Raw genomic sequence first — 12,857 nt, 5'->3', positions numbered from 1 at the left:
CTCTATTTTTCTTTTTACTCTTTAAACCTTTTTATTATAAAGTAAGACATGAGCACCCACACTAGCCTAGGTCTTGACAGGGTCGGGACCATCAATATCACTGTCTTCCACCTCCACATCCTGTCTCACTGGAAGCTCTTCAAGGGCAGCAACACGCATGAATAAAACTGTCATGTCCAATGATCGCAGTGCCTTCTTCTGGATAGCACTGAAGGATCTGCCTGGGGCTGTTCACAGTTAACTTTTGTGTTTTATAAGTAGACAAAGTACACTCTAAAATAGCAGTAGAAAGTATCCCATTGTACATGGATAAACTAGTAAGCCAGTCATTCATTCTCATTATCAAGCATGTGCTAGCCTTTTATGTGACTGGCAGCATCTTACATCAGGATTGCCACAAATGTGTGAGTAGCGCTCTGTGCTGGGAGTGAGCAGGGCAAAGAAGCTTACTAGGCAAAGGACATTTTTCAGTTCCATTATAATCTTATGGAAAAACCATCATACATGGAGTCTACTGTTAGAAAGTGCATGACTGTATGTTCTATTTATGAAAAGAACGAAAAATTATAGGGAGAATCATTCCGTATTTGTCAGTTTTGCCTATTAAAGCCCCACCTTTGTTTCTCCATTATCCGTCAATACTGGTTTGTGGGAGGACTCTCAACTGAGAAGAGTCAGCATGGGTATAGTTGGTGTGGCAGAAAGGAGACCATACTTGAGGAATAACATAAGAAGTAAAGGAAGTGGCTGGGTGTGGTGGCTCATGCCTGTAATCCCAGCACTTTGGAAAGCCAAGGCAGGTGGATCACCTGAGATCAGGAGTTCGAGACCAGCATGGCAAATGTGGTGAAACTCTATCTCTACTAAAAATATACATCATGGAATACTATGCAGTCATAAAAAAGGATGAGTTCATGTCCTTTGCAGGAACATGGATGAAACTGGAAATCAATCATTCTCAGAAAACTAATGCAAGAACAGACAACCAAACACTGCATGTTCTTACTCATAAATGATAGTTGAAAAATAAGAACACATGGACACAGGGAGGGGAACATCATACACCAGTGACTGTTGGAGGGTGGGGGTTAGGGGAGGGATAGCATTAGGAGAAATACCTAATGTAGATGACAGACTGTGGTTGCAGCCAACACCATGGCACATGTACACCTATGTAATAAACATGCATGTTCTGCACATGTACCCCAGCACTTAAAGTACAATAAAAAAATAACTAATTTTAAAAATTAGCCATGTGTAGTGGTATGTGCCTGTAATCCCAGCCACAGGGGAGGCAGAGGCAGGAGAATCACTTGAACACGGGTAGTGGAGGTTGCAGTGAGCCAAGATCATGCCACTGCACTCCAGCCTGGGACAGAGTGAGACTTCGTCTCAAAAAATAAATTAAAAAAAAAATAAGAAGAAGTAAAGGAAGGAGAGGACACTGAAGTGGGCAGCTGCCACCTGCAGAGGAGGGAGCATCAAGACAGAAATTGCAGCTCACGCAGAACCAGGGCTGTGGCCACGTGGAGCTCTTTATGGACAGTCATGGAGCGGGTCACACTGTGAAAGAAAAGATAAAAGGGATAGGAAAGCAGTTGAGAAGCTCAAGTTTCAGAGAATTCAGGGAGCTCCCTAAGCTCAGTTTCAGCATCTTTGAAATGTTCTTAAAAGGGCAGAAGTCAGGACTTGAAATTATATATATATATATATATATATATATATATATATATATATGATGTATGTATGTATGTATTTATAGATATAAAATGTATAGTGTCTGGCAGTGTGCATCATGGCCGATGCCAGTCTAAGTAGATCCGTGGCGACAGTTATAACATGACACACCCCTTGCAGAGATCAGTTAAAGCAAGACTGTCCTTTTGCTCAGCATACACAACTCAGGCTGTGGTGCATGGCTTGGAAGGCTGAGTTCAAGGATAGATTTCAACCATATCTTGACTCCTCAATGGCTACTCTGTGAAGTCTGCATATTATAATTATCTGTGTTACAAACTATCAAGGTCAACAGGAGCTTTGAGGTCAGTAGGATCAAGCTTAAATTCCCAGCTCTGACTCTGACTGCATAAAGCACTTTGCTAGGTTAGCATTCTGAATTTCAACACTTCTACTAATGAAAATGAGGATAGTTACATCTACCTGGACTTAAGTTACATATCCTGTTAGCAAAGAAAAATAGATGAACTAATAGATGCCAGTAGCCACCCATAAACGCTCAATCCATATCTAAGCTCTCTCCTTCAGATATGGGTGTTCGAATACTTCCGTCAATTTATGCATAAAGATTCAGTTGTAATGAATACACTGTCTTTTAGATGCTGGTCCATGTTGAAGAATACTGTCAGCAAACTGTCCCCAAACTGACTTGAATTTAAATAAGCAAGCTTTGTATTTTATGCTTTATTTTCTTTGGGTATTTTATAGATTATGATGGAATTAATATTTAGATTGTCTATGGACAAGGGATTTCTTAAGAAACCAGAATAATTCTATAAACAAAAACAGATGATGAATATTTTACCAATCTAATAAAGTGAACTCTTTTAAACAAAAACAGCCCCAAGTTACATATTTACAAGAGCTGCACTGCAAGTAAACTCATTTACCCGTCTTGGCCATGCCAGTTGTTAGTTTTGATTATAAGAATTTAGAGAAAAACAGAATTACCTTACGTTAAAGTGAGCCACAACAGACTATTAAAAGGTATCTTCCCTCCTCTTAAAACATCAACTTTTATAATGAACTGATTCTACGTGAGGGACACCACGTGTCATTTCATCTAAGTGTCATAAGGCATCCTTCTTTGGCTGTAGTCCAGCAGTTTCCATATGAATACACATGGGTTCTACTGTCCCATAAAAAATAATAGTAGATATAATCAATAAATCAATATATGGGCTGGGCACAGTGTCAGTAATTCCAGCACTTTGGAATGCCAAGGAGGGAGAACTGATTGAGGCCAGGAGTTTGAAACCAGCCTAGGCAACATAGCGAGACCATGTCTCTACAAAAATTTTTTAACAAATTAGTTGGGTCAGTGGCACATGCTTGTACTCTCAGCGACACAGAAAATGAAAGTGTGAGGATTATTTGAGCCCTGGAGTTCAAGGTTACAGTCAGCTATGATCCTATTACTGTACTCCAGACTGAGTGATCAATGGCAAACTGTCTCTATAAAAAATAAAATATTGGGAGGCCGAGATGTGAGGATCACAAGGTCAGGAGTTCGAGAATAGCCTAGCCAACACAGTGAAACCCCATCTCTACTGAAAATATAAAAATTAGCTGGGCATGGTGGTGAATGCCTATAATCCCAGCTACTAGAGAAACTGAGGCAGGAGAATTGCTTGAACCCAGGAGGTGGAGGTTGCAGTGTGCAGAGATTGCACCACTGCACTCCAGCCTGGGCAACAGAGCTAGACTCTGTCTCAAAAACAAAAAAACTAATAATAAAAATAAAAATAAATAAATAAAATAAAACAAATATAGATCATGCAAATACATAAGTAAATATAGGTCATGTACATCAGATGCCCGTGATCACTACACAATCCTAAATTACCAGTACAGAATAGATGACATCAATTCAATTCAGTTCAATTCAACGTAACTTTTGTTGCAATGTAGCAAATAAATTAATATAATGTTTCTTTCTTCATATGTTCTTTCAAGTACAATAAATTTTACACTCAGTAGAATCCGGTTGCACACGTAATGCATCTCATTTTAAGGCGTGCCCCACAGATCCCTGGAGAGGTGCAATTTCAGAAGGTCTGTAAGGTCAAACTTATTTTCTAATACTAGGAACGTGGTAAGTGCCTGTTTCACTGTGTAGCCATTTCCACAGACAGTGCAAAAACAATGGTGGGAAAAACTGATGGCAATTTTACACCAATCAAGCAACAGTACCATGTAATAATAGAAAAAAGGTCCAGTGTTACTTAAGAAAGTCCTTGAGGGTGCAGGGAAAATGACTGTTTTAACAAATCATAACATCTGAATATGTAATACATCCCTAGGGCATAGTGAAGCGTGAGGGAGTTCTAGAGGTACAAACATCTACATAATTGTGTTTTGAGCTCAGCTGGCTGCTGGGTTTTCCATTGAACACATCTTTATTTAAAGAATGATAGACAAACTATTACTGCTAAGATTTGAGTATTTGTCAGACAATTTTAAAAATTGAGTCTTTTACTTCAAAGAAATTGACTGACAAAATTTAGGGTCATGGCAAAGTTAAAGTTTTCTAATGAAAATTAGAAAATTTTCAAAAACTTGTATCTATCATCATGAGATTGTTTTTCAATGCTTAAAGATCTTTCTAATGAAATACCTTTTTATATCAACAAATGTATTTTTTGAAAATACTGTATAGTACAATGTATAAATATTTGAAAGAACTTTTAACTCAATGAATCATTATTTTTAAAATGGCCAATGTATGAGGTACAAAATTCATGCATATACAAAAATGTTAATTTAAGACAGAAGCTCAACCAATAGATTTTGATGGGAGAAAATACTAAATGTTTATTTTCATAAGCCCTTATCAAAATCACATTCTAAAATTTAAGATTATATTATTTGCCAATTTTTGTTATAGTCTCAAAGACTATGCTCAGTTATTTGAAATGAGTATTAAAATACTAATTTCTTTTTCAGCTAGTTATAAAACTGGACTTTAAAAAATATTTAATTAAAACGATATTATGCAACAAATTGTATACAGAAGCATACATAACAATCCATATAAAATATTATAAACTAATAATAATTCAAAGAAAGCTAAAATGGCTATGCAAATGTAAGACAAACTTGACTTCAGAGTAAAAAAAAAATTATTCAGAATAAAGAAAGTAATTCATTGCAAGAAAGGTATTAATCCAACAAAAATACATGGCAATTTTAAACATTTGTGTACCTAAAAACAGAGCTTCAAAATACATGAAGCAAAAACTGATAAAACTGCAATGAGAAATAGACAAATTCACAATTTAAATAGATGATTTAGATACATTGCTCTCAATAACAGATTTGGCAAGTGATGAGAAAATTCAGTGAGGATCTCAAAGCCTTGAACAGCACAGTCAATCAACTTGACCTAACTGACATTTATGGAATACTTCACTCAAAAGCACCAAAATATGTGTTCAAGTGGTCTTGGAACATTTACGAAGATAGAGCATATTCTTGGCCATAAATCAATTATAAATACATTTTTAAAAGTTCAAGTCATTTATAGTCTCTAACCATGCAGATCCTTGGAAAACATCCAGGTACGTGGAAACAAAATAGAAAACTTAATTAAATCATGGAACAAAAAAAGCAATCACAAGGGAAAATAGAATGTATTTCAAGCTGCATGAAAATAAAAACACAGCATATCAAAATTGAAGAGATGCAGCCAAAGCATTCTTTAAAGGAAAACTGATAGCACTGAACACCCACATTCAGAAAGAATAACAGTCTTAAATCACTGATCTCAGTTTCAAACTTAAGAGACTAGAAAAAGAACAAATGGATCCCATAGTAAACAGAGGAAATAAATTAACAAAAGATCAGAGCAGAAATCAATGAAATTGAAGACAAACCAAACAATACAGAAATATAAATGAAAGTAAATTGTATTTTTTGAGAAGATCAATAATGTTGACATGCTAATAGCCACATGGACCAAGTAACATTTTTTAAATAATATGAATATCAAGAATTTGAGCTATGACATTACTGCTCATTTAAAGGATAATAAAGGAAAGAGAATAATTTTAAGCCAACAAATTCGACAACTTAAATTGTAAAATTCCTTGAAAGATACACACTATCAAAGATCACTGAAGTAGAAGTAGATAATCTACATAAGCCTGTAAGTATAAAAGAAGTTGAATCTGTAATTAAAAACCTGCTAATAAGAAAAATTAATTCCAGGTAGCTTCCCTGGAATTATTCCAAACATTTAGCAATGAGGCATTAACAATCATACACAAACACTTCTAGGATATTCCAGAAGAGAGAACATTTTCCAATTAATTTTGAGACCATTATTACTCTGACAGGAACAACAAATTCTTAACAAGAAAACACTACAGCCTATGATCACTCATAAACATACCTGCAAAAAACTAAACAACATTTTAACAAGTCAAATTCAACAATATATAAAAAGAAAAATACATCATTACAAATTAATTTTATTCCAGAATGTTTTTAAATTGTCAAATCAATTAATTTCTCATATAAACAAACCATACAAGCAAAAAAAAGATCATCCCAAAAGATGTAGAAAATGCTTTTGAAAAATTCCAAATTCATGTGTGATTAAACACACACACACACATCTCAAAAAATTACAAAGAGAAGGATACTTCCTCAACCTGATAAAGGGAATCCATGAAAAACCAACAAGGAATATCATAGCTCTAATGAAAGCCGGAACACTTTTCACCTAAGCTCAAGAAATAAAGGAGCAATATCTCACCATTTCTATTCAACCTTGTAAAATAGTTCCTAACAAGTGCATTTAAACAAGAAAAAGAATAAAAGACATTCAGACTGGAAAGCAAAAATTAAGTCTTTATTTGTAAATAACAAAATCACATAGGGAGAAGTTTAAAGAAATCTATTAAAAAAGCTACTAGATTTAGCTTATCCCAGTTATGTGTGTATTTTTATACATATACACACACTATAGATGATACAAATAATATTTCACATTTGTATTTAAGAGAAAATTTAATCGTGCAAATCATTTTCCCAGGTGTTATAATATTGATTGCTATTGCTACAAACTTAGAGACATATAAACAACACAGTGATTTCCCAAGAAACTGGGAAAGTGACAGATTGAAATTCTCTTCTGAGATCAGATTCTATAGAAACCTTATCTACATTCCATTCCTAATGGGCCGTAAGTCTGCACCATCTAAATTCCCCTTACTATACTCCAGCCAGATCAACGCGGCCCTCAGAGTTAATGTCTATCCTGAATTTAAACCTCTTCATCAGAAATAAGTCTGATATGAGAATGAAGTGGAGTGAAGATTGGCATACTCACCTAAGATATGGTTCAAAATTTCATTATTGCCCTTGTGCTAAATAGATATTGGCCTAAATATTCAGAACTTTCTTGCCAACTTTTAAAGCTTAAGCATTTTCTCTGGCATTTTTAAAAAACATGGAATGCAATTTGAAGAATTTGGTATTCTCAGATATGAGTTAATTTGCTTTGTTTTTAAAACAGAGCTCTGCAAAATAGACTAAAGAAGTTTCTAGATTTCTGGGATGACAGAATATAAGATGTACAGTTACCCTCATATACAAAGTGCATTTGATAAATAGATGAAGTTTCTTTGTGCCATGCAGTTTTAGTCACTCAGGATGCAAAGATAAGACATTCTCTATTCTGGATCCCCTTAAGACAGGTGAGAAAACAGATGTGTGAGCACATCTTGACGATGCATTGTTGTCAACTCTCGTTAAAGGGACACAAAAGGAAAGGGAAGGGAAGCGGGAAGAAGGTTTGTCCTCAATAAGCGGGACATGAAAGAGGTGACCATTGACACAAGGAAGGAATACACAGAAAATGGAAAACCCCTTGGAAGAATGTGCAATTTTATCTAGTTGCTTTGTTTTCAAAAGAGATAAGATTCCTGAATGACTTCAAATGAACACTATTTTATAACATGATACTGGAAACAAGTATCCTGTTAGCTGCTCTTATTGACCAAGTCCTGGCTGGGGCAGATGCTGGCAAGTGTCCCCTAGACACCTGCTACCAGCTGGCGCATCCATGGACCACACTCACTGAATTGCTAATGACTCTTCTCAACCAACTTTTCCTCTGCAGAGCTCCCTTGAGCCAAAAGAAGGAAGCCATTGAAACACAGGCAGGAAAGTGGGTACAAAAGGTGGGGCCCTCTTGTCAGTATAATTTGTGCCCCAGAACTCCCCATGGGAACAGACTGAAGTGCCTCCAGTTAAAAGCATCTTTCTGCTTAGAATTTTTACTCCAATTCTATTCCACTTTCTCTACTCCCCTCCTCCAAAGAGTACTTATCCAACAAATCACTTCAATAAGAATTTTCATCCCAAGCTTTGCCTCAAAGGGACTTCAGTGAAACCACAAACTTAATATATTAGTCAGGATGTGTAATACTTAATCTGCATCGATTTCAACACTCGATTCCTTCACATCTATACTTTGTATACTTTTGTTGTAAAATAATATGTCATTTTACCAACTTCACCATAGACACTACAATTTTATTATTTCTCTATTTCTTTTAAAAACTACCATTGTTACTCCAATTTTACTAAATAACAATCTTTTTTTTCTCTCTGATAGTATCAGTGCCTTTCTTCCATTTATAGGCTACTTCATCAGTAGCCTTAGCTCTTTGAACCTTTTTTGAATTTTTTTTCAAAAATTGTGACATTGTAAGAAGGAAAAACACATATCTTCTTTCTCTTTACTCTTTTATTTTGCAGCTGCTTCTAATAATAGTATAGGTCATGTAAGATGGAAAATGTTACGTTTCTGAACTGAAATAAATGTAAAATCTAAAGTAATAGGAATATTATAATCACTACTGAATTCATAATGTAGCAACAGAAAATCAGTATTTAGTTCACCACAATCCTGGTAACATGATTCACATTTTCTGAATAAACTTATTGGCTGCTACTATCATTAATCATTCCTAAAGTTTTTAGTGAAATAACTGTAAGATAATAATTAAATATTTCCCTCTCTATCTTTAAACATTAAAAGAATTAGAATATGACATTGATATAGTTTGGCTGTGTCCCCACCCAAATCTCATCTTGAATTGTAGTTCCCATAATTCCCACGTCAGGGGAGGGACTGTTGAGAGGAAATTGAACCGTGGGGGCAGTTACCCTCACACTGTTCTTATGATAGTGGGTTAGTTCTCATGAGACCTGACGGTTTTACAAGGAGCTTTTCCTGCACTTTGCTTATCCTCCTTCTTCCTGCCACCATGTGAAGAAGGATGTGTTTGCTTCCCCTTCCGTCATGATTTTAAGTTTCCTGAGACTTCCTCAGCCCTGCTGAACTAAGAGTCAATTAAACCTCCTTCCTTTACAAATTACCCAGTCTCAGGTATGTCTTTATTAGTAGCGTGAGAAGGTACTAATACAGAAATTTTAACAGATTATAAGCAAAAAACAAAGACTCTGAAGACAAATTTTGATTATACACATTTAGAGTTAAATTTTTATTATTTGTTCCTAGAGTATAAGATATCAACTACAGAGTACCTGAAATTTTTCAGAATGATATGTTTTAGAATTCTGCAAATAATGTAGTTTCATAATGATTGAGAAGTTTTGCCTTTACATCAAAAGAACAAAAGAGTTAAACTAAACTGCAAACTGAAATTATATGTCTTAAAAATAACATGCTCTTTCCACAAGTATTATATCTCTTACCTGAAGTCAGAACCTGCTCTTCTACCATTTTCTGGAATCCCAGGGTCTGGACACATGTCAGAGACCAGTGCAACACCTCCTTGGCTCACTGTAACAGAGAGAAATATTGTTAAAATATTGTGTAGTTTCTGAGGAAATAAACAGATAAAAATGTATTCTAGACATTTTTAGTTATTCAGTGATCATGACTTAAGATGTGATCTTCAAAGGAATTAAGACACCTTAAATACATTCAAATAAATGTGCATTCTCGTTGATGAAAATCAAAGATGTCTTTTCCAGTGTAAGGATGATAATCTTTGGTTTTCTCTCTCATTATCAAGAGGTCAAAATTTACTAAAAACTTGTTCCTTATGACTGCTTTTATGCCATATCACAACTAACAGCATGATGAGAAAAATATATACATTTAGAGAAAAGAAAGCCTTCATTCATTCCCATGGATAACAACAGAGACGATATTTACTAAGATCTATACATAAGATACTTCTTAAAATTACTTGCATTTCAAACAATGAAGTGATTATCACTGAACTAAAAAGCATAGCGGTTTCTTTGTTCACGTGCATTGATTTATCTCTTGAATTTCGTGAAGAAATTTTTCTCCTGCTGGGACTTGCACCGTCACACAATACTTTCTCAAAAACTCTTTTGCTTATTGGACAGAGTGGCTGTCACTTCATCATTCATTTCACCCTATATAGTTTGTCTAACTAAACTAAAGCATTTCTTTTTTCCTTTTCCCAGGAAGTTGCTTAACAGAGGGCTTGGGACCCAATTCAGTGTAATGAGATGTGAGGAAGTCCACAGGAGTGCTTCTGGGAAACATTACAGTATGCTAATAAAGAACATATCTATTTTACCCTGAAAATTTATATGTCCAGATTTCAAATGTTATAATCCAAGGATAGAGACAACAGCATGTATGGAACAGAATAGATTTGTCAAGTACCTGGACCTGCTACCTTATTGTTGGGTCAGAAAATCAACCAATTTAGGTGCAATATCCCAATTCTGAACATTCTGTTATATTTATTATAGTTTGTTTACTATAGTTTAAATACATTCAATTGGTGATTCTATTATTTGCAGCTGAAAAGTGTGCATATAAACACACATTTTCTCCCATATGTTTTAAATGATTCCATAAGAAGAAAAAAATGTAACACTTTTACACTGTTGGTGGGAGTGTAAATTAGTTTAACCATTGTGGAAGACAGTGTGGCAATTCCTCAAGGACCTAGAAATAGAAATTCCATTTGACACAGCAATCCCATTACTGGGTATATATCCAAAGGATTATAAATCATTCTATTATAAAGACACGTGCACAAGTATTTTCACTGTGGCACTGTTTACAATAGCAAAGACCTGGAACCAACCCAAATGCCCACTGATGATAGACTGAACAAGGAAAATGTGGCACATATACACCATGGAATACTATGCAGCCATAAAAAACCATGAGTTTGTGTCCTTTGTAGGGACATGGATGAATCTGGAAACCATCATTCTCAGCAAACTGATAAAAGAACAGAAAATCAAACACCGCATGTCCTCACTCATAGGCGGATGTTGACCAATGAGAACACATGGACACAGGGAGGAGAGCACCACACACTGGGGTCTGTTGGTGTGGACTAGGGTACAGACAGTGGGGGACAGGGAGGTTGGGGAGGGATAACATGGGGATAAATGCCAGATATAGGTGATGGGGCAAAGGAGGCAGCAAACCACATTTCCATGTGTGTACCTCTGCAACAATCCTACATGATCTGCACATGTACCCCAGAACCTAAAGTACAATTAAAAATATATATATATAGGGCCGGGCGCGGTGGCTCAAGCCTGTAATCCCAGCACTTTGGGAGGCCGAGGCGGGTGGATCACGAGGTCAAGAGATCGAGACCATCCTGGTTAACATGGTGAAACCCCATCTCTACTAAAAATACAAAAAATTAGCTGGGCATGGTGGCATGTGCCTGTAATCCCAGCTACTCAGGAGGCTGAGGCAGGAGAATTGCCTGAACCCAGGAGATGCCATTGCACTCCAGCCTGGGTAACAAGAGCGAAACTCCGTCTCAAAAAAAAAAATTTTATATATATATATATATAGATAGATATAGATATAGATGTATATGTATGTATGTATACAATAAAAGAAAACAGTATGTTTAGGTATATGTGGAACTCGTGAATCATTTGATTAAGACTATGCATAAAAACAACAGTCATTATAACCAGTTTAGTTTGTTTTGAGACAGGGTTTCACTCTGTTGCCCAGGTGGGAGTGCAGTGGCACAATCATGGATCGCTGCAGGCTTAACCTCCCAGGATCAAGCAATACTCCCACCTCAGCCTCCCTACTAGCTGGCAGCACAGGTGTGTGCCGCCCTGCCCAGCTAATTAAAAAAAAACCTTTTGTAGAGATGTAGTCTCTCTATGTTGCCCAGACTGGCCTCCAATTCCTGGCTCAAGGGACACTCTCACCCTGGCCTCCTAAAGTGTTGGTATTACAGACATGTGCAACCACATCCAACCAAAATTTAACTTTTATTGCTAAATTAGAATAAATTTGGGTAACAATATGATCCTTCATTTAAATGCAAATTCTATTGAATATACTATATGATTTCACTCTTCATTAAGTACTTCACTATTCCAAAGTGGTTAAGATATTTTTAGGTATTTTTTTAAAAAATATTTTTAAAAATAACATCTAAACATTATTTTGCTGCATGATGTGAGAATTATATTGAATTCCAAAATTTTATTTTCTAAATATTTAATGTTGTCAATATTATTTCAAAATAATTCATCAGATTGGGTGACGGCATCAGTAGGTAGTGAGACAGAAAGCTTCAGACACTTATTTCCCCATGGAAACACCAAGCAACCACCGAAAGATTCAAATAATTTTACAGGAGTTCTAAATAACAGTCAAAGATCTATATCAACCGAGCAAATGCCGAGTGAAGAAAAAATATATCCAACACAGTACTACATTTCATGTTTTACCCTCTGCTGTTTCACCATGCCTGGCGTGGCACAGGGCAGCTGAGAGAAAGCGGCCCAATTTCCAGCTTCCTTTCTAGAAATGGAGAAGCAGAGAGAACGTGGTTGACAGCACTACGGTCGCTCTGTGGGTTGCCTGACAGACTGAGTTCCGTCTTTTCCTGACTTGGAGCTCAGTGGAGAACGGGTGGCATCATTTGGATCTCTGGCTAGAAGCCCTGAGAGGCTGTGACAAGCACCGCTGTACAGAAAGTGCAGCAAGTCTGCAAAATCAGGGGTACCTTGGGGTAAGGGATTCCAGGTAGAGGAATATAATAATATATATATTATTGACCTTATAAGAAGGGGAATTTAGGATATATATATATATATAT

At 36.0% G+C, this 12,857-nt stretch overlaps 1 protein-coding gene across 2 annotated transcripts in view; it reads right to left on the bottom strand.

Moving 5' to 3' along the window:
- CSMD1 (CUB and Sushi multiple domains 1) overlaps positions 1 to 12,857 on the bottom strand; it is a 2,110,588-nt gene that overhangs the window by 685,116 nt on the left and 1,412,615 nt on the right. For both annotated transcript variants that reach the window (XM_017501161.1, XM_017501162.1), the window contains exon 8: positions 9,469 to 9,556. In XM_017501161.1, the coding sequence (XP_017356650.1) occupies positions 9,469 to 9,556 (88 nt within the window). The remainder of the gene's footprint in view (positions 1 to 9,468; positions 9,557 to 12,857) is intronic.

The sequence above is a fragment of the Cebus imitator genome, unplaced genomic scaffold, assembly GCF_001604975.1.
Source record: "Cebus imitator isolate Cc_AM_T3 unplaced genomic scaffold, Cebus_imitator-1.0 Scaffold279, whole genome shotgun sequence".
In the NCBI taxonomy this organism is placed as follows: domain Eukaryota; kingdom Metazoa; phylum Chordata; class Mammalia; order Primates; family Cebidae; genus Cebus; species Cebus imitator.
The sequence above is the reverse complement of the archived record's forward strand: the minus strand, read 5'-3'. Positions and strand labels throughout refer to the sequence as shown.